General features: G+C 41.8%; 1 protein-coding gene across 3 annotated transcripts in view; it reads right to left on the reverse strand.

The window, feature by feature from the left end:
* Positions 1–15051: 15051 nt before the first annotated feature.
* The window catches only part of ACER3 (alkaline ceramidase 3), a 71283-nt gene continuing 62771 nt past the window's right edge, over positions 15052–23563 (reverse strand). For all 3 annotated transcript variants that reach the window (XM_065581747.1, XM_005290545.5, XM_065581748.1), the window contains 2 exons: positions 22248–22293; positions 15052–22016 (listed from right to left, as the gene is read on the reverse strand). In XM_065581747.1, coding sequence (XP_065437819.1) covers positions 21963–22016; positions 22248–22293 — 100 coding nt within the window. In that variant the 3' untranslated portion in view covers positions 15052–21962. The remainder of the gene's footprint in view (positions 22017–22247; positions 22294–23563) is intronic.

Raw genomic sequence — 23563 nt, forward strand, 5'->3', positions numbered from 1 at the left:
CTCTGGGGGTGTCTGGATTTGGGGTCCTGCTGTTACCCAATATAATAATGGACCTTAGGTTAGACTGGAACCCAAGTATTCCCAAGAGTTACATAGGGGTGGTGGAAAGGCCAGAGCCAGCTCTTATTTTCAAACCAAACATTACAGGTCACTTTTTAGAAAGTGACCTGCAGCGATATTTTAAAAATTGGGTTCATGCCCTTTCTTGGTTTTTTTACTATGGACAAAAAAAGACCTGAACAGTGTTTGAGGACCTTCTTACTTGTCTACACACAAGTTTTGCACTGGTATAGCTCTCTTGGTTAGGGAGTTGATTTTCCCTGCACAAGAATAGCTCTCCTGGCATTAAGCACCTTTATATCAATATAACTGTGTTTACACTAGGTGGGGCTGTACCGCTTTAACTAGACACATAGTTAAATTGTGTGTGGAGACAACCCTTAGAAATATCAGCTGTGTCAACTTCTGTCTTCTTCGAAGGACCTATGCGAAAGCTTTTGCTAAAGGGCCAGTGGGGGAGGGTATCTCAAAGTACCTTTTTTGAGGGCTCTCAGATCTGCATCGAAGAGCCAGCGATTGATATGAATCTTCATCAGAGACGTCCCTTTTCCAAAATATTAAGCAGGCAGTTAAGTGAAATCGCTGCTAGCAGCATCCCGAAGTGGGGTTTGTTTTGAAGAAGTCTATCTAAAAATCCCTTCTCTGAAAAGCTCAGCTTTCAGGCTCTCGCTATCACTGCACTAGTCCTCTAATCAGAGTCTCCCGGCCAATCCAGGACCCCATTTCTCATGTAAAAAACAAGAAGCAAATTTAAAAGACAAAACCCTCAAAAACATACTAACAAAAACCTTTCAGGCCTTGAAGCTACAAAAGTTTATGGGCTGTTCCCCTCCCCCACCCCCCTTTGGCAGGACAATGCAGGTTGTGCCGCTGTATGGTGTCTCTCTTACACATTCCAAGCTGTAGCTTTCCACTAGAGTGACCCATTTTTCCCTTTGGGAAATATGGACACCATGTGGGGCTAGCCCGAGGTCCCTGCTGGGGCTGGCCCAAGCAGCTCACCCGAGCACCTTGCCCCACGCAGGGGGCAGACAGGGCTCAGCTGAGCATACTAGATAGGTTGACTATATTTTCCAAAGGTTAGGGCTAGCGTCACTGCGAGTCCTGCCTGCCCCCCGCCCGAGCCCTGCCTCCCCCCTGCATGGGGCTGGCATTGCTGCTCACGACGACAGCCCCCCACGTCTACGCTTAAAATGCTGCATCAGTGCAGCTGTGCCGCTTTAACGAAGATGCTCCAAACCAATGGGAGAGAGCACTCTCGTTGGCACAGTTAATCCACTTTCCTGACAGGCAGTAGCTATGTTGGTGGGAGAAGCTCTCCTGCCGACATAACCCTCCTGGTGTAGACAGTGTTAAGTCGGTACAGCTACATCGCTCAGGTGGGTGGATTTTTCACACTGCTGAGCAACATAGTTCTATTGATGTAGTTCTGCAGCGTAGTAAAAGAAAGAGGCACTTTTCAAAGTGTTCATGGACTGGCAGCTTCTGCGCTCAGATAATGCAACAGACACATTCATCACAACATGCTCCTCTCGTTTACATTGAAACCCTTAGAACACATGTTTCTTAACTCGTCCCGTTTGTCACTGAAGAATCTCTGCTGAACAGATCAGAATGTGTCAGAAGTGATTTTGGTTGGCCACCTGGCATAAGCAACCAGTCCTGTGGATTTCTTCTCCAAGTACTTATGTGGCCCCATCAGCAGGACAGTTGAGCACCTCACAAACTAACCAATTTTTCCTCACAGAAGCGGAAGGGAGGCACAGAGAGATTTGCCCAAAGTCACACAGTAAGTCTGTGGCAGAGTCAGGAAGTGAATCCTGTACACTTGAGTCTCAGTTCAGTGCCTTAAGCACAAGATCATCCTCATTTTCATACAGGGAAGGCAGTTTGTTCCCTTTGTGCAATTCACATGGTCATGAGTTTCTTTGGCACAGCCACAGAGAGCAGCATGCACTATGTAGCAAGGGGGAATTTGATACTGATTCCCTCAGTCCATTTCCTCCTTCATGATTCTCTGTTCCTGTGAATAACCCCTCAGAAATCACCCCGAGGCGAGGGAAAGGTTCAACAGCCGAAACACTCCACTCCTCTGGACACCGAGAACTGACTTGACATGCAGAATAGATTTCAACTGCATAAGATTTATTAATTACACTTCAGCATGGATTGATCCTGCATGTGACGAATGGCGTCACAGGATTGGGCCCACATGCTTCTCAGTGCTCAATTGGTATTATTTAGGGCTGTCAAGCGATTAAAAAAATTCTGATTAATCGCACTGTTAAACAATAATAGAATACCATTTATTTAAATATTTTTGTATGTTTTCTACATTTTCAAATATATAGATTTCAATTACAACAGAATACAAAGTGTACAATGCTCACTTTATATTTTTTATTACAAATACCTGCGCTGTAAAAAACAAAATAAATAGTGTTTTTCGATTCACCTAATACAAGTACTGTAGTGCAATCTCTAACATGAAAGCTGAACTTGCAAATGTAGAATTATGTACAAAAAATAACCGCACTCAAAAATAAAACAATGTAAAACTTTAGAGCATACAGTCCTATTTCTTGTTCAGCCAATTGCTCAAACAAGTTTATTTACATTTGCAGGAAATAATGCTGCCCGCTTCTTATTCACAGTGTCACCTGTAAGTGAGAACAGGTGTTCGCATGGCAATGTTGTAGCCGGTGTCGCAAGATATTTACATGCCAGATGCACTAAAGATTCCTATGCCCCTACATGCTTCAACCACCATTCCAGAGGACTTGTGTCCATGCTGATGACGGGTTCTGCTCGATAGCAATCCAAAGCACTGTGGAATGACGCATGTTCATTTTCATTATCTGAGTCAGATGCCACCAGCAGAAGGTTGATTTTCCTTTATTGGTGGTTTGGGTTCTGTAGTTTCTGCATCGGAATGTTGCTGTTTTAAGACTTCTGAAAGCATGCTCCACACCTCATCCCTCTCAGATTTTGGAAGGCACTTCAGATTCTTAAACTTTGGGTCAAGTGCTGTAGCTAGCTTTAGAAATCTCACATTTGTACCTTCTTTGCGTTTTGTCAAGTGTGCAGTGAAAGTATTCTTAAAATGAACAATACGTGCTGGGTCATCATACGAGACTGCTAGAACATGAAATATATGGCAGAATGCGAGTAAAACAGAGCAGGGGATATGTTCAGTCACAAATTTAATACATTTTTTTAAACAAGCATCATAGCATGGAAGCATGACCTCTGGAATGGTGGCTGAAGCATGAAGGGGCATACGAATATTTTACACATCTGGCACACAAATACCTTGCAATGCCGGCTACAAAAGTCCCATGCGAATGCCGGTTCTCACTTTCGGGTGACATTGTAAATAAGAAGTGGGCAGCATTATCTCCCATAAATGTAAACAAACTTGTTTGTCTTAGCAATTGGCTGAACAAGAAGTAGGATTGAGTGGACTTGTAGGCTCTAAAGTTTTGTATTGTTTTGTTTTTGAGTGCAATTCTATACCAAAAAACCAACCTACATTTGTAAGTTGCACTTTCATGATAAGGAGATTTGCATTATGGTACTTGTATGAGGTGAATTGAAAAATACTATTTCTTTTGTTTATCATTTTTACCATGCAAATATTTGTAATAATAAAAAATGAGCACTGTACACTTTGTATTCTGTGTTGTAATTGAAATCAATATATTTTTAAAATGTAGAGAAACATCCAAAAATAGTTAATACATTTCAATTGGTATTCTATTGTTTAACAATGTGATTAATCGTGATTAATTTTTTTAATCGCAATATTTTTTTTGAGTTAATCTCGTGAGTTAACTGCGATTGACACCCCTAGTATTATTTACATTCAGAATAAGGAGCCAGTCACCAGGGCAGGCCAACGGGGATAAACAGTCCAAACCCAGGTCAAGTTTTTATTGGTGGGTAGAAAAAAGTGCAATAGTTTGTGCTGCTTCTCTTCCCGTTTTCGTTTCACACATCTCTGCAACTTTCCGTTTCCACATACAAGCGCAAGTCCCCACCTTCCATGAGACTAGCTACGCTTGCAGTATTTCCAGTTCCACTAAAATGAGGAAGCTTCGAAAGTCTCACAGAAAAGCCTGCTGCCAGACAACCTCCACACCAATGTGATTTAGGAAGTACCTTATCATCTCCCAGCCCCCGCACATTGCTGAGGGCCTCTCTGAAAACATCCGCTCAATGTGCGGCAGCAGTCAAAAAAGCAAACAAAATGTTGGGAATCATTAAGAAAGGGGCAGATAATGAGACAGAAAATATCATATTGCCTCTATATAAATCCATGGTACACCCACATCTTGAATACTGTGTGCAGATGTGGTTGCCCCCATCTCAAAAAACATATTGGAATTGGAAAAGGTTCATAAAAGGGCAACAAAAATGATTAGGGGTATGGAACAGCTTCTATATGAGGAGAGATTAATAAGATTGGGACTTTTCAGCTTGGAGAAGAGACAACTAAGGAAGGATGTGATAGAGGTCTATAAAATCATGACTGGTGTGGAGAAAGTAAATAAGGAAGTGTTATTTACTTGTTCTCATAATACATGAACTAGGGATCACCAAATGAAATTAATAGGCAACAGGTTCAAAACAAACAAAAGGAAGTTTTTTTCACACAATACACAGTCAACCTGTGGAACTCCTTGCCAGAGGATATTGTGAATGATAAGAGTATAACAAGGTTCAAAAAAGAACTAGATAAGTTCATGGAGAATAGGTCCATCAATGACTATTAGCCAGGATGGGCAGGGATGGTGTCCCTAGCCTCTGTTTGTCGGAAGCTGGGAATGGGCGACGGAATGGAACACTTGATGATTACCTGTTCTGTTCATTCCCTCTGGGGCACCCGGCATTGGCTACTGTCGGAAGACAGGATATTGGGCTAGATTGACCTTTGGTCTGACCCAGTATGGCCGTTCTTATGTTCTCAACCCTTCTGGAGACAGGCTGAAAAAGCCTTTCAGTGGATTGGCTCCAGGTGCTGTAGACACACCAGACATGATCACGGTATAAGGGGTCAATCAAGTTTATACTCCCTCAGTCTGAGAGCAGGTCTGACCCCTTGCTGTGACATGCAACAAATATACGTAAACTGTCCATAACACACTATATTCCAAGCCTAAATGTTCTAGAGCACTGGAGTGGATCCAGACTAAAGCTCGACTAGATTTAGAGCCTTGGAATGAGGTAGATTTCCCATCTGGCCTTGCAGGTGCTAGACATTGGATCTATTTAAAATCCATTAGTAGGTTAGGAGTCTGACTCAAAAGTATCAGGGGGTAGCCGTGTTAGTCTGTATCTACAAAAACAACAAGGAGTCTGGTGGCACCTTAAAGACTAACAGATTTATTTGGGCATAAGCTTTCGTGAGTAAAAACCTCACTTCTTCGGATGCATAGCGAAGAAGTAAGGTTTTTACTCACGAAAGCTTATGCCTAAATAAATCTGTTAGTCTTTAAGGTGCCACCAGACTCCTTGTTGTTTTTGACTCAAAAGACAGCTCTTTACCACGGCAAAGAACTTTGTTTTGAAGACATGAAAGATTAGTTGTGAGGTATGGAGCACGTGTACAGCCTAGCAATGGTAGAGGGTCCTAAACCCGAAGGCTTTTATGACTGCCTGGCCTATATCTTTGGACACTCCAAATATAAATTGCATAGATACTGCACTGAGCAGCAGGGTGGCTATGAATAAAGTTTTAATTCTTTACCATTCTTCAAGGGTCTTACTTCCCTCCTTAAAGTCAAAGGTGAATTCAGTGCTCTGCTTGGGTTGCCATGCCTGTTATCCCAGAGGAAATAAACCTACTATATATTGCTTTCATGGGAGCGGAGGAGAGAGACAGCGTGCAACTAAACGCCTTTCCTTGGGAGTAGAGAACTGAGACAGCATACGAATGAGGAGACTGAGGTTTATCTAAAAAGGAAGGTAGTATCACAGTTATCTAAATAAATCTGTCTCATCCCAGTAGCTTCTACAAAGACACTTTACAACGTCTCATGTAAAGCATACCTGAGTTGTTGCTGGGTGTCTCTCATCCAAGTACCAAATCCTGCTTAGTCCAAGGTAGTACTCCTGTGGGCTAAATTCAGACAAGTAGGGAAGGTAGGTTATAACAGACACAGGCCTGCCGACAGCAATTCCAGGCCCCAGGGCAGAATAGTCAATGGGCCCCTGCTGGTGACCAATGAGCGGCCGGCTGCACCATGGAGCATGCTCTTCCGTCAGGGCCAGGGCTTCCCCATGCCAGCCTGGCTGCCTTTGCCGCCGGCCCCTCCCAGTCGCTGCTCTGCAGAACTGCCCGACGGCTGCCTGAGAGAGCCTGGCTGGGGAGGAGGCCATTCCATACCCCTAATCATTTTTGTTGCCCTTTTCTGAACCTTTTCCAATTCCAATACATCTTTTTTGAGACGGGGCGACCATATCCGCACGCAGTATTCAAGATGTGGGCGTACCATGGATTTATATAGAGGCAATATGATATTTTCTCTCTCCTTATCTATCCCTTTCTTAATGATTCCCAACATTTTGTTTGCTTTTTTGACTGCCGCTGCACATTGAGCGGATGTTTTCAGAGAGGCCCTCAGCAATGTGCGAAGGCTTGGAGATGATAAGGTACTTCCTAAATCACATTGGTGTGGAGGTTGTCTGGCAGCAGGCTTTTCTGTGACTTTCGAAGCTTCCTCATTTCGGTGGCACTGGAAATACTACAAGCGTAGCTATTCTCATGGAAGGTGGGGACTTGTGCTTGTATGTGGAAACGGAAAGTTGCAGAGATGTGTGAAACTAAAACGGGAAGAGAAGTAGCACAAACTATTGCACTTTTTTCTACCCACCAATAAAAACTTGACCTGGGTTTGGACTGTTTATCCCCGTTGGCCTGACCTGGTGACTGGCTCCTTATTCTGAATGTAAATAATACTAGGGGTGTCAATTAATCGCAGTTAACTCACGAGATTAACTCACAAAAAATATTGCGATTAAAAAAATTAATCACGATTAATCGCATTGTTAAACAATAGAATACCAATTGAAATGTATTAACTATTTTTGGATGTTTCTCTACATTTTAAAAATATATTGATTTCAATTACAACACAGAATACAAAGTGTACAGTGCTCACTTATTTTTTATTACAAATATTTGCACTGTAAAAATGATACAAGAAATAGTATTTTCAATTCACCTCATACAAGTACCATAATGTAATCTCTTTATACTGATAGTGCAACTTATAAATGTAGTTTTTGTTGCTGTTACATAACTGCTCTCAAAACAATGCAAAACTTTAGAGCCTACAAGTCCACTCAGTCCTACTTCTTGTTCAGCCAGGCGCTCAGACAAACAAGTTTGTTTTTATTGCAGAGATAATGCTTCCCACTTCTTAGTCACAATGTCACCTGAAAGTGAGAACGGAGTTCACATGGCACTGTTGTAGCTGGTGTCACAAGATATTTACATGCCAGATGTGCTAAAGATTCATATGTCCCTTCATGCTTTAACCACCATTCCAGGGGACATGCGTCCATGCTGATGATGGGTTCTGCTCAATAACAATCTGAAGCAGTATGGATCGACGCATGTTCATTTTCATTATCTGAGTCAAATGCCACCAGCAGAAGCTTGATTTTCTTTTTTGTGGTTCAGGTTCTGTAGTTGCTGCATTGGAGAGTTGCTCTTTTAAGACTTCTGAAAGCATGCTCCACACCTCATCCCTCCCAGATTTTGGAAGGCACTTCAGCTTCTTAAACCCTGGGTCGAGTGCTGTAGCGATCTTTAGAAATTTCATATTGGTACCTCCTTTGCTTTTTGTCAAATCTGCAGTGAAAGTGTTCTTAAAAAGAACATGTGCTGGGTCTTCATTCGAGACTGCTATAACATGAAATATATGGCAGAATGTGGGTAAAACAGAACAGGGGATAAGTTCAGTCACAAATTTAATTAACACATTTTTTTAACGAGCTTCATCAGCATGGAAGCATGTCCTCTGGAATGGTGGCCGAAGCATGAAGGGGCATACAAATATTTTACATATCTGGCATGCAAATACTTAGCAATGCTGGCTACAAAAGTCCCATGCGAACACCTGTTCTCACTTTCAGGTGACACTGTAAATAAGAAGTGGGCAGCATTATCTCCCGTAAATGTAAATAAACTTGTTTGTCTGAGCGCCTGGCTGAACAAGAAGTAGGACTGAGTGGACTTGTAGGCTCTAAAGTTTTGCGTTGTTTTGTTTCTGGTCCCACCACTTCCACTCCCGGAATGTGGGCCATGCATCACTCAGGCCCGCCCCACCTCTTCCCACCCCACACTCCTCTACCTCCCCGCAGCGCCTCCAGTACACCACCAAACAGCTGGTGGCGGTGGGTGGGAGGCAGTGAGAGGGACGGGGACGAGCTGATAGGTGGGTCCCGCCCTTGGCAGGAGGCGCTTGTGGGGGGGGGCAGGAAGAGGCCTGCAGGTGGGTGCTCAGCACCCACTTGGCATCTATGCCTAGGAACTGTGCAGCCCACCTGGGCAATTTAAAAGGGCCCGGGATTCCCAGCCGCCGCTACTGCAATAGCAGTGGAAGCAGGGGGCCCCGGGCCCTTTTAAATGGCCCGGGACCCTGGGCAATTGCCCCCCATCAGTGGGTCTGAACAGACAATAAAAGATTTTCCAAAGTTATATCCACTTTCATTGAATAACTAACTTCAACTGCAATGTACAGTGAGTAACTAGGTTTATTTTCTGGCCGTAGTTGAGATTAAAGTACGCCAAGTTTCAACCGCCTCATGGAGGCACTTTAAGAGGAAATGTACATACATTGCCTAAACAGCGTCATTCAGCTCCTCCAGCCTGCTCACTGCCATAGCACATCTTCACTGCACAAACGCCATCTCTCTCCCTTATATTTTATGCGTCAGTTGGTGATTAAAAAGATTAAAAAGTGGTGGTTGCATTAGCAGTGACTATAGCACTTCTCTGTCGGAGAAAAACTGAGTTCTCACTATTTTGTTTAGGTACAGCAAGTCAGACGCTTTATTAACTCTCACATGTGCAGAGGAGAGAGCAAAGCAGGTCTCTCTCTGGTAACTAATTACAGCAAGCATTTATACCTTTCATTACAGAAATAATGAGGGACAGCAGCATTTTGTTTATACATAGGCCATCTTGATATCTCATTTCCTCACTTGTTTTGACTCTTGCCTACATACAATTAGTTTCTATACCTTATCTACACAAGGTCTTCTACACCTTATCTATACTGAGGTCACAATGACTTCTTACACAGTTCTTTCTCACCCGTCTCACACAATCCTCGCTTCTACAAATCTCGCGTTATCAGGGTTATCAGGGTCACAGCTAGCTGGACTCTTGCTAACAAAGACTGTCTCTTGCTAACGAAGCCTGACTCTTGCTAACAACCGTCATGCATTGCAGTTCCCTTCAGTCAGTTCTTTTCTCTGCTTCCACATCTCTTTCCAGTGCTCCCCTGCGATCTTCCTCTCTCACCTTCATTGGGAAATCAACTACCACCATTCATTAGCAGACTTGGCTGAGCCTTCTTCCCGCAAACTTGGTTTGGAAGCTTTCCAGGTTAGACCAAATATTAAGGTTGGCTGAAAACTGTTCATTGAAATTTTGGACTAATTGTAATTGTGCTTTCCCACCCCACAGGGGTACAGCGAGGATAAATACACCCAACAATTATGAGGTGCTCTGCTGAAGAGTGACTTGCTGGCCAGCACACCCGTCTGAATTGGATAATGTACAAAAAAGGGCCACAAAAATGATGAGGGGTATGGAACAGCTTCCATACAAGGAGAAATTTAAGAGACTGGGACTGTTCAGTTTAGAAGAGAGATGACTGAGGGGCGATACGATAGAGGTCTATAAAATCATGACTGGTGCGGAGAAAACGAATAGAGAAGTGTCATTTACTCCTTCACATCACAGAAGAATTAGCGGTCACCCAATGAAATTAATAGGCAGCGTGTTTAAAAACAAAATAAATACTTCTTCATTAAATACTCCTTTCCACAGTATCCTTTGCCAGAGGATGTTGTGAAGGCCAAGACTAACAGGGTTCAAAAAAGAACTAGATACATTCATGGAGGATAGGTCCATCAATGGCTATTAGCCAGGATGGAGAGGGATGGTGTCCCTCACCTCTATTTGCCAGAGGCTGAGAGTGGGCAGCAGGGGATGGATCACTTGGTGATTACCTGTTCTGTTCATTACCTCTGGGAACACCTGGCATTGGTGGCTCTCGGAAGACAGGATATCGGGCTCGATGGACCTTTGGTCTGACCCAGTATGGCCATTCTTATGATGCACAATCAACCTGTGGAACTTGTTACCAGGGGATATTGTGAAGGCCAAAAGTATAACTGAGTTCAAAAAAGAATTAGACCGGTCATGCAGGACAGGTCCATCAATGGCAATTATCCAAGATAGTCAGGGATGCAACCCCATGCTCCGCATGACCCTAAACCTCCAACTGCCAAAAGCTGGGACTGGACGACGGGATGGATCACTTGAAATTGCCCTGTTCTGTTCATTCCCTCTAAACCACCTTGTCCTAACCACTGTCAAAAGACAGGATTTTGGGCTAGATGGACCATTGGTCTAACGTAGTATGTTCAACAGTTGTGAGTTGCTCTGTTGAATGGAGACTCATCAGCCAGCATGCCCCTTCATGGTGTGGTGTATTCTGGGTCCTTCCCTCTGGCACCTCCTTCCTTATCTTGTATAGGGCAACGCCGCCCAGAGCTTTGTCCGTGGAGGTCCGGCTCCTTGTCTGCTTCTCCCCAGACTCTATCCCACCCCCTCCCAGAACCTGAACTGCCTCTTTGGTGTCTAGCCCTTTTGCCAAGGCTTACCACAAGAGCTTAGTCCACTCCTTGGCTTCCCAGTGTTTCTTGGCCTCTGTCAGAAGCTCCCTTCTTGGTAGAAGATCCCAAGTCTCACTCTCCTCTAGACCTCCCGCCTCCCTTCTACTCCTGAAATCCTTCATTAGCACTGCCATCCCAGCTCCTCCCCACTGGGCCTGGCCCACCCTTCAGGTGCCCTAATTGCTCTCTGGCTCCAGTAACTCTCTGCCAGTGTGGGGTACATACCATTATAGTCCAGTACTGGGGGAGGGAGGTATACTTGTAAAGGTACTTGTATATCTACATAGGGTCATTTCCTTTCCATGATCGCTGTTCAACTGGACTGCACACTTTTTGGTCTTAAAAGCTAGGGTTGGTATTAATGTAAACCAATGTTTCCTAAACTATGTTCCGCGGAACACTGGTGTTCTGCACTATGTGAATAGGTGATCCGTGAAAGAATCATAATTTAAAAAAAGGATCTTCGCTTTTTTTAAATTTTAAATTTGGCATATTTGAAGCATAGTTTACAACTCTTTTTGAATGACTATAATTTAACAAACTCTTTTTCCGGTTATTGATAGATCTTGTATTGAATATCATGGCGCAAAGAGAATGTGGCACGCAAGCATGTTGACATCTACCCCTTTCGGGCACGTTTCAGTTAGTGACGTCGTACCCCTTCCGCTCGACGCTGCGCGAACTGCAGTGGTATGCACACACCATTCTCTTTACGCCATGTTGAATATAACATTCACTCAACACATTCAAACCTGTGGGTCTTTATCGTGTGTGCAATAAGCACAACTAAACTAACTTCGCTCGAAACAATATAAATATTTGTGACAAACAAAATTTGACAAAAATCAGTATTTCTAAATATTGTTACTAAATCTAATCACCATGGATTTATGGCTAAAAGAAGGAACTTTGAAACGAAAAGCAAGTTCTTCTGGAACTCCAACTGTGGCCGAAATAAACGAGCAAAATATTGCGACACTTCAAAGTGAGGATGAACAATCACAGTCTTTTGTTGCCAAAAAAAAATCTGTTAGTACTAGTGAGTTATCCAAGGTGAAAGAATTTCCAACGAAATATATCAAAAAACCAAGAAGAAGCAGGTGTTAAAAGACCAAAATGAAAGTATGATGAAAGTTGTCTTTCGGTTTTACGTGTGTTGGAAATAAAGATGTTCCTGATGCACAGTGCGTCGTGTGCAACGAAAGATTAGCAAACAGTTCATTGGCTCCTGCTAAACTTCGTAGGCATTTGGAAACCAAGAATGCTGAATACAAAGACAAAGTTTTTTCAAGAGGAAGCGTGACTCACTTGGAAATTGTAAACTTTCGATTATTAAAATCGCTAAAACAGACAACAGAAGTGCAACAGAGGCATCTTATCAAGTAAGTTACCATATAGCGCTTGCCGGAGAAGCTTACACTACTGGAGAAACGCTTATCAAGTCTTGTGCGAAATATATTGTAACGTGCATGTTGAGCGAGCAGTCTGGTAAAAAAATTGATGCTGTACAGTTGTCAAATAATACTGTTGCACGCCGTATTAAAGATCTTGCCGATGACATAGAAAAAGAGCTAGTTTGCCGACTGAAAATTTGCCATGAGTATTCATTGCAGCTAGATGAGTCCACTGACGTTTCAGGACTTGCTGTGCTACTAGTATTTGTCAGATATAGATTTAATAATATTATTGAAGAGGACCTGCTCTTACGTGAATCTCTGCAAAGCAACACAATTGGAGAAGAAATATTCAACTGCATCAACAATTTTATCAGAAAGCATGAAATTAGTTGGGGAAAATGTATTGATGTATGCACTGACAGTGCTCGGGCAATGATCGGGAAGATGAAGGGAGCTGTAACGCGAATCATAAGTATGGCACCAGAAAGCACTAAGAGCCATTGTGTTCTACACAGAGAAGCACTTGCAGTTAAAAAAATACCAGCATATCTGAAAATTGTGCTCGATGAAGCAGTACAAATTATCAATTTTGTCAAATCTCGACCACTTCAATCCAGGTGATTTAAAATTTTGCGTGAGGAAATGGGTAGTCAGCACAAAGCGCTTCTTTTACATACGGAAGTGAGGTGGCTATCCAGAGGAAAAGTGCTTGTGAGGCTTTTTGAGCTTCGTAGTGAATTACTGGTATTCTTCACTTCAGATAATTCAGGATGAAAATTTAATGACTGACTGACAAATTCCTCATGGCTAATGAGACTTGCGTATCTTGCAGATATTTTTGCAAAATTAAATGAAATTAATCTGTCGCTGCAAGGAAAGAATGTGACCATTTTTACTACAATGGATAAAATTTCGTCGTTAAAGAAACTGGAATTCTGGGCTATAACTTCGACTGCTTCCCTACAGTACATGAATATCTGACTGAAATAAATTCTACAGTCCATGAAGAAGTTTCCAGCACCATTTTACAGCACTTACGTGACTTGCAGGCCTCTTTATTAGAATATTTTCCAACAACTACTGATGATAATGCTTGGGTTCGAAATCTGTTTGTAATTACAGCCAAACCAGTCGGCTTTACTGTGCACGATTATGAAAGCCTAATTGACTTAATTTCTGACTCTGATTTGAAACAAAAGTTTAAGGATCTTCCGCTGAATAATTTTTGGAGCAGCCTAATAGAAGAGTACCCTAATGTGGCTAAACGTGCAGTTTGAGTGCTCCTTCCTTTTGCTACAACTTATTTGTGAGAGCCGGGATTTTCGTATTATACAGCAACAAAAACCAAATATAGGAATAGACTTGCTGCTGCGCCTGACATGAGGATTCAACTTTCCTGCATTATTCCTAATATTAAGTGAATTTGTGATAGAAAAACGCAGAAACACCAATCCCATTAAATCCAAATTTGTATTTCTGTTTATAAAAATAGATTTTCCTAGGAAAAATCTAATTTGTTTGGTGTTTGTGTATATATAAAAACAGTTATTTTTAAGTAGACCAGTTTTTAATTTTGACTCTTGCACTTGATTTTTGTACTACTATATACGCACTTTCCAGTTACAAATTGTTAGCTCAAGTTACTTTAAATTTGTATTTTTGCTTTGTTTTATAAAAAAATATATTTGAGCATAAATAACGCAATTTTTTATTTGAAAACCAAACTACTACAAAATATTATAAGTGTTCCGTAATAGGCTAAAAAGTGTCCCGTGGCCAAAAAAGTTTGGGAAACACTAATGTAAACAATAACCCTGGGAAGTTGTATCCCCAATATCAGCCGAAGTCTCACTGTGCTATTACCTTCTATCCCGACCCCCAGTTCTAGGTCTCTCTAATGCAGGGGAAGCCAACAGGCGAACTGCGGGCCAAATCTGGACCGCCAGACGCTTTTGAACCAGACCCCAAAATCTTTTTATTTACAAATTATTATAATTATTATTTTTGCATTATTTTCTCTGGGGTCTGGATCTCGAGTACACCTTCATCAAGAAATAATTGACTACCCTCTGCAATGGTTGAGATCAGCAGAGGCATTTTTACTAAGTCTTCAGAATTGCATACCTAGGGCCTGGAGGAACCAGCTCGGCATTTTCAAAAGAGGTTTGAGGTTTTTAGCCTTGAAGCATGGTGGAGACTCCCTTTTGGCTAAGACTTTGTTGCATGGCTCAGAACTAAGGTACTGGCTTTTCCCATTCCTTTCCTGGCAGGGCACTGGTTGAGTGGAAGAAGGTTAATATTGCTGCTCATATGGACAGCTGCAAACTGATGTATCCTAATATTGCTACATTGGACATAAGTTGTTAATAGGGAGAGTTTCAAAAACAGTTAATAGATTTAGGACCATAAGTCCCATTGATTTTCAATGAGACTTTTGTTTCTGGCCACTAAAAAGGTCTTCTAAAACAGTAATTTTAATGCTATTTGTTTGAAAAAAAATTACACTGAACTCAAATCAATGGAATGCCAAACCTTTTATCCCTGCTGAATTGCGTATCCAAGCTGAGATTCCCGTTCTGTGCTTTGAAAACAGAGGCATATATCCTTAAATATTAAACAGCATTGATAAAATCAGCCTTTCAGACGCAATATAAAAAACAGGAAACATTACAAAAAGTCTTATTTAAAACAAAATTCTTTAATAATTTGAACTATAAAGACAATTAGTACTTGAATGCAGCATGGATAATAGATTAAATACATTATTACTTAAATATCTCAAAGCTGATGTGTTTTGCAAAACAAAAAGGGTTGACGCACATAAGCCTAGGGTTAGTTGCCAGTTGTTTCCATATGAAGATTGAGTGCAGTATATCAAAATATTTATTAAACATTTCTTAGTACAACTGCTATTGCATATAGTCAACCCCTATTTATATATTTTTTGTCACAGTGAATTCATCTGCAACAATATCTTGAATTGGAAAACAAAGATTACGCTAAAACAAATAGTGTTGATGTTAGAAAGTTTGGTCACATAACACATTGGCTATTCCATGTCCATAGACAGGTTATCTTCTAAACAGTAAACGATGCATTATCAGTGCATTAAACTGGGTTCAGAGTCAACATCAATTTGACAGAACATGAGACAAGCAGTAACCAAAATCACTCTACAAAGTAATTGTTGCTTATGCTCCTAGAATCTCCCTTCCCTCTGCCCCCAGAGCAATACTGTGCATGGTCAAACACTGGAGTAAAATTCTGTTGCAAGACAGTGACTGAGGCCTCAATTCAGCGAAGCATTTAAGCACATGCAAAAGTCTATTCCTACTCAGCAGAGCATTTAAGCACATCCTTAAGTCACATTCAGCGGGACTTTGTGTGCTTCAAAGTTCTGTAAAAGAGGGATGGACTTGAGCATAACTTTAAGAACGATCTTAAGTGCTTTGTTTAACTAGGGCCAGATTCATGACATGCCAGATAATCAAAAGGGTCATTTAACTTTCACTTGCAAAATCTCATCAATGCATTCTCAAGATAGGTAACTACCTGATTTATGCTCAACAGTTGTGGGATTCTGTGCGCACAAAATGTGCAGGTGCCGATTTAGAGGCCTGTACAAATTGGACTCAGTTCAGTTTGTGACTGAACCACTCCACTGCAAAACTGTAATTACAGATTTGTAATTGAAAGTAGTTAAATGGCTCCAGCAAGTGAAAACAGAGCTTGTCAGAGCCAGCCAGAGAACTTAGGCCCCATTTCTATAACGGATAGCCTGCCAACGCTTGTGCCTGTCTGGAACTCCCGAGAAGCCAATGAGACTCTCCATGGGAGCAGCAGTCCACCCAGGCGCTGTCAAACAGCAGGGTCAGGAGTGATTTAGCCACACAACTCTCATTGAAATAAATGGGGGCTGTGTGGTTAAGTCCCCTGGTTGGCTTTCAAAATCTCAACTGATTCATAGTACAATAATAAGAGATGGATGGAAATTACGCTTATTGTGCTAGTTGAGTAATAAGGCAGCAAAAGGCTGGATAATGCAGTATTGCATATTTCTGGAGGTCCACTAAAAAACACCATTTGAATTCTGCATTATAGGATTTTTTTTTTTTTTTGTAATAGCTAAATAATCATGTAACAAAACCCACCACCCTTTGGGATCTTGCCCACACTATCAAAAACCAAAACAATAGAATTTCATGCTTGGAGAACATGGGGGCTGAGAAAAATCAGGCACTTAGCAGCATCTGCTAATTGTATGTAATTTTGCATGCTCAGTGACAAAAAATGTTTGAAAACTTAACGGTGTCATTACATTATCGGATTTTCAAAAGCAAAGAAAGTAGAGAACGTCCCTCACATGCAAGAAACATTTTTGTTCATGTATAGAATAATCCATTCTATATTCCATCCACGTAAAGGTACACTGTACTATCCAATATATTGCATAAAACATTCCGTCTACAGTACCTCTATAGCAAATAATTCAGAATCAATATTAAAAGTTAAGCATATAGGCTTCAAAACATTCAAGCCTATTACACACAGGTGTCTAAAGTGCAGTTATCAGGAAAAGTGACTAAAACTGATGCTACGGGATTCTCTTTATACTCTCATTGACTCCAGTTAAGATTTACTATGTTCTCCTGCCTTCCCATCAGTAAATGAATTTTTCTTCTACAGCTATACTGGTTTTGGAGTGTTAACCAAACTGTACATTTAAACCCCAGTCCTGCAATTTACACAACGCAGGTGCAGCCCCACTAAAATCAAGGGATTGCTTCATCTGCATATTGTCAATTGTAAGATCAGGCCTTAATGTTTGCAAAATAAAGAAGGTTGGACTCTCAGAACCACCGAGCTGTTGAGGAAAAGACTGCCCGGACTTAGTCACTTCCTGAGCAATCACTATGATTTCAGAAAAAAAAAAAAAAAATCTTCCAGTATGAAGTGTTCCTCCTGACCATTCATCTTCTGCCATCAGATGCCAAAAATACAATATACATTGATTTTAAATTACTAACGGATAAAATGCATTTAATAAATGATAGTGATTGCTGCCCAATTGCTGAATCCACAGTAAACATGGTAGGTAGACGTCAAAAACACTGAGGGTAATGGAAACCGCTGGGGTGCCTAGCGTGTTTGAAAGTTAAGCCACTTGTTAAGGTGCCTAAAAATGGAGTTAGAAGCCTAGGTTTAGGCTCGTAGTTTTGAGACTCTTGGCTGGTAGCATTAGCCTCCCCACTTCTAATTTTATGTCTGATAAATGTGACCAGCTGTTAGGAACTAGATGTTGTAAGCAATCAAATTCAAATAAAAAGAAAAAAAAATCAAGTAGCTTTGAACTTTTCCTTTAACTTAACTCCTGCCAAGGAATGAATACATTAGTATATGTTAAGCCACCTAAAGGTTACGTAAATGCAGAGATATGTTGGCAAGCAGGTTTAAATTCAGATATCTAGAATTAAGGCCTTGAACCTGGGGTCTTTCTGTTCATAACACCCACTAAAAAAGTCAGTCAAATTTGAGTGCAGATGAATAGGATCAAGTATATAACCAGAAAGCCTCTGACAGGTATCTAACAAGTCCACTTACCTAGAGCTAATATATTCAGCCATAGATTAGTTCAATACTTTGCAATCCTGCTAGTGTTGCGAGGTCTGAGTTAGTCTACTTGTCTTTATCGCTGCATCCTTAAATTAAGGGCACTGATAGTGTGCAATATACATGATAGAGGTAGATGTGCAAGTGATAATTCTATTGCATATTCCAAATTCTAATTCGACGGTGCTTTTAAAATGATCAGTTTGTTCTAAACACTTGCTGGCCGTGCATCTCCTGGTGTTAGAACTGGAAGAAGAAACAACATTTTCTCTCCCACAAGGAAGAGTTCTGGAGATAACTAATACTGTTAGCTAGCTTGAATTTCTGCTTTCAAGTAAGATGTAGGTGAGATTCCTCCTTGCTGGTAGGTCTGAATCTTCCACATCCTATACTTGTTGCAAAAGCACTTTTCATTGTTGAGCTGCATCTGAAAAATCCTGACTCCTGATGTCTGGGTGAAAGCGTGGTGTTGATTTTTATTGTCAGAGAAGGTTAAATGTCCTAATGTTGTCGCTAAGGCAGAGGATCTCAGACTGATCTGAGAAACACTTGCTGATGGTCCACTGGGGAATTGATTGGTCACATGGTAAAGGCCCTCCTGGTTTTTCATAGATCTTTTTAAAGCCAGAAGTGACCAGTATGATCATCTAGTCTGACCTCTTGCATGACACAGGCCACAGAGTTAAAGTTTCCAACCTTTAAATTGCATCAAAATACACTTGCTACTTTGCGAATGTTACTTTTCCATGGATGTAACAGCCACAGAGATGTAGTGAGCTCACAAATGGGAAGGGAAGATGGTCCATGTGGCACTGTCTTGTCAGCTGTAGCCCACTCTAAAAGTTTGAGATCTGCTGCTCTATGGATGGGTCTACACTTCAGGCGCTACAGCGACACAAGTACAGCACTGCAGCTGTGCCGCTGTAGTGCCATAGTGTAGATGCTACAGCAACAGAAGAGGTTTTTCCATCGCTGCAGTAAATCCACCACCCCTTTGAGAGAAAGTAGCTAGGTCAATTTAGCGGTGTCTATACTGGTGCTTAGGTTGGCTTAACTACATCTCTCAGGGTGAGAATTTTTTACACCCCTGTGCGACGTAGCTAAGTTTTAGGTGTACACCAGGTTTCAGAAAATAAATACCTCTTTGATCTGCTTGGTCATACAAGGAATATAAACAAGGAGCAATGTAACAGATACACGCATGTTCTTTATATGGTAGTTTGGTACATCTATTTTTCAAGCAACTGAACAAGGCCGTCTAGGTGTCATGTTTGAAATAAGAATATAAAGTTTATTCTGTCCTGACATTTTCAATAGGACTTACAATTTGTAAGGTAGTGCTTCCCAACACATCCATCACTTTAGATGACTATTTGTAGTTAGAGGCTTACACATCTCAATTACATTCTTTATGTAGTGGCAATGTCTTGAAGAGAGGCTCTTGGGGAAAAGTGTGTGTTTTGGCTATTTAAAGTGAAAGAATAAGCCACCTTGCAAAACGTTAAGCTAAAAATAGAAACCCCAGAACTGTTTTTACTTTTTTGAGCAAAAAAATCAAACAGAAGCAAACTGACAAGACATGTTAACACTTATTTGACATCCCGACAAATGAATTTTACATGATCCGAAAAGGAATGTGCTATCTTGCTTCTCACCAGCACGTAGGCTGGTGAGCAAGATTTTTGAACATCTTACACAAGCACAGAGACACTCTCTTCATCGGGAAATTGGCTTTTAGCACATGGCAGTGACTGCACATACACAGATAAATCCTGAAAATACATAACCCCCCAAGACTCTGCAACAAGAAAAATAAGGCCACTGAAAAAAAAAAAAAGTTAAAAAAAAAAAATTAAGTAACCAGGAGGCCATCAGTGACTGCTGATATGTTCTGCACACTGCAGATATAAAGCAGAACTGCTGCAATGGGATGGTGCTTCTGGCCCTAATTCAGCAAAGCATGTGCTTGACTCCCATTTGTGGCAGAGGTGACTAAAATGATCCAAAAGTCCAGCTTCTCAAGGGTAGGGCACAGGCTTGCTTTGGGGCATTTGGTGGGGGAGAACAGGCACCCTCTTTAGTTGTGTTTTTGAAACCGACTGCAAAGCTCTTCTCAGAAACTATTTTTTCCAGATAATTAAGGCGCCCAATTCAGGAAAGACCATGCTTAATTCCCATTGACTTCAACAGGACTAAACACCCTTCCTGAATAGAGATGGGTTCCTGACTAGTGACTTTAGCTCTAAGTTGCAGATCTATCAGATAATGTTTACACAGACTGCAAGCTAGCTGTCAACTGCTAGTCAAACCACCATTTAAAGATTTACATACTGATCATGGTACTATAAAACGCCTCTAAAGTGTGTCGGTAAATGGCAGACTGAGAGAAACACATTCAAAGGAAAAGATAATTTTGATTAGTATCGATTGTGCATTACAGGATATAGTCTTATCTTTGAAGAAGTAAAACAAAACAAAGTTACATGGCCAAGACTTTGCAGAACTTTGAAGCAGCTTTATAGGTGCCTTGGCTCCACTCCTGCTCCTCCCCCTCTCTCCCAGGGCCTCCTGCATGCCACACAACAGCTGGCGGGCAGGAGGCACTGGGAAGGAGGGGGAGAAGTTGATCAGTGGGGTTGCTGGCAGCGGGGTGGGGAGAGCTGGCTGCCCGTTTTTTCCGTGGATGCTCCAGCCCTGCAGCACCCATGAAGTCGGCGCCTATGTCCACAGCTAGTGCCGCTCGTGGGGGGTGGTTTAATTATGTTGACCAGAGCGCTCTCCCGTTGCCATAGAGTGGCGGCACAGGAGACCTTACAGTGGTGCAACTGCATCGGTACAGCTGTACTGCTGTAAGGTCTCTAGTGTAGACGTGGCCTCAGAGTGCTGTCGATTATGCTGACGAGACCAAAAAAAAGGCCTGATTTTCTTAAGTACTGAGCACCCTTCACTCCAACTGAAGTCAGTGGGAGTGAAGGATACTTAGCACCTCTGAAAATCCGGTGAATATTTGTAAGATTGTAAAATATGGGGGGGAGGAAGAGAATTTAAAGCTAGACCAACACGGATATAAATAAGCATTTAAATTAAGTGGCTGTGAATCTGTGAGCATGAATGATTTGCAAAATGAAAGCAGGGTTAGTAAAGGGTGTTCAGTACTTGCTAGGGATATTCAAAATGACCAGAAATGGCCTCCTGGATTCTCACACAAGTTAGAAGGACTTGGGACAGTTGTCAAGTTTCCTCACATTCATACCACGAATGTTTAAGTGAGTCTAAACCCCTTTTTAAAGGGCCCTTGAGCCATTCATTGGTACACCCTATCCCCAGGCAATGCTGGAAAACACTCCCGATGCGTCCTGCATCCTCAAAAGAAAATGGAAGCCTGACCTAATTTAATACAATTTCTCTACGCGTACCACTCCCTTGACTTACTGCAAATAGCAACATATAAGCATGGTAAAAGAGAGCCCTAAATCATTACATACCTAACTAAACTGTATAAAGGTGCAAGATTGAATTAGTTCAGAAGGATTCAATTCACGACAGGCCCCCTGGATGCTTAGATTGGCCATCACTTGGCCTACCATTTTCATAATTCAGTTACTAATATTAGTTTAGCCACAGACCAGATGGACAACTGAATGAAAACATATGCAACCCATTTCAAAAAATGGTAAGGTTTCTGTGACCAGCACAAAATATTAGCCCAGTATCTTCAGCTATACAACATATACACAAAAAATATTGTGTCTTAATTTTGTTTTAACACCTTAACAATAAAACAGTTCTAAACATTATTCCCATAATGCACCGACTCTTCACTCTGCGTTGTGCCTGGCAATACCAGTAATACAGAGAAGTCTATTTCCTGCTACACAGCCCTTGAGCTGATGCATAATTTTGCCACATCAGTGTCAACAGCTGTGGAATTTCTTTATTCAGCCAGTGGTCACACTTGGTTGGTTGGATCTCTCACAGTCACTGCTTCTTGGGGGGTTCCACAAGGAGAATAGGCCATATTCCAAAAACAAACTGAAAAGAAAAAGGGGAGAAACCAGATGCGCTTGCAATGTAGCTTCTCAGAACAGAAATACAGTTCACCTGTTCTCAGTTTCTTGGAATTAATACACAGAACACAATGTAAAAATAAAACCAGAAACAGGAAGGCTTGGCCAATGAGCCCAGAAGCATGCTTAAATGTAAGCCAACTGAATGGCCTACTTCTACACTGCATTAATAAGTACAAAATGATTGACAGCTTACCTTCACCTTTGGCCTGTACTTCAGGAAAAGTGTCCTTGTGTATAAGCTAGGGGGAGAAATCCAATGAGCATTTAACAACCAAAGTGCCATACAGTCGAGGTACACGGCTACACTTCAGGCTTTGTCCAGAGCAAATACAACACTGATGACAGGAGTGATCCCCCCATGATTTCCTGACCGTACCAGGAGCACTTCTGTGATCACAGCTCAGCCTCAGCTTGTTCTGCCTGGGTTTACCTGGCACAAACGGAGGACTAGTCACAGAGCCCTGTTTTACTGGCTGTCACGCAGCAGCAAGTGAGCTGTATCTCCCCATCCCCACCCTTAAGGAAAGGGAGAAAGGACCCTAGAAGAGCATTCCCTCTGCCTCAGGGGAAACAGCAATCAGGGACTTGTCCCCCCCCTAGCCTGGAGGGGTGGGAGAGCAAACTCCCTGAGTAGCCAGGGTGCTCAGCAAAGTTGCATGCACTGGTCAAAGAGCAAGTATAGGTTGCTCACAGCTTTTACACTTGTGCTCATCCACCCCCTCCTCCCACTGTGTCTGCGTCAACAATGGTTTTTGTTTGGTTTTACAGACCTTTACTTCGGGGAGGGAGGCACAGCTTGCACCTTCAGAAACCAGGCTGGGTATGTATGACAGTCACATGCGCCCTTAGCATTTATACAACACTGAAACTATAACATTAGCAAATGGAAGGTTGCACGGTCTAGTTCCTGGAGCAGGGTTCTGGGTCAAGGGAAATGGGGGCTATTGAAGACTCTGCCACTCACTGTGTGACATCTGGCAAATCTCTTAGGAAACCTGAGGCACAGAAATGCCTGAGCAACTCACTGAAATAACTCAGGAGTTCCCAGCTTCTACCCTGGGGCTTAATCCGCTGGATTCCACTGTTTTATAACAATCGTGATAGAAGTCTACAAATATTTGAAGCTTGTAAACAGCAAAGGGTGAGGGGGATTATCATGTCACCAAAGCGTCTAAACTACTGTAGAAGGAGAAGATGATGAAATGAACCAAAAGTGGCTCAATATTAGAAAAAGCTCTTACACTGAGAGCACAGACTATGGAATGTAAAACTACAGAAATGTAAAACTAGACTGGAGAAACACTAGGAAAATTATACTATAGGGAGATTACTTAGCTCATCTGGAAAAACACTCTCAGGGGTAATGCATGCAAAACCAATTCCCCCCCCCTCCCCCATTTACGGCACTGCAAATCCAGCCTACAGTATTTAAACTGTCTGCATTGATTTGCTTTCTGTGAGGAACTGTCTATATCTAGGTGTACTCAAGCCATGCAGAACACCTGCCTT

This window comes from Chrysemys picta, chromosome 1 (assembly GCF_011386835.1).
Source record: "Chrysemys picta bellii isolate R12L10 chromosome 1, ASM1138683v2, whole genome shotgun sequence".
In the NCBI taxonomy this organism is placed as follows: domain Eukaryota; kingdom Metazoa; phylum Chordata; order Testudines; family Emydidae; genus Chrysemys; species Chrysemys picta.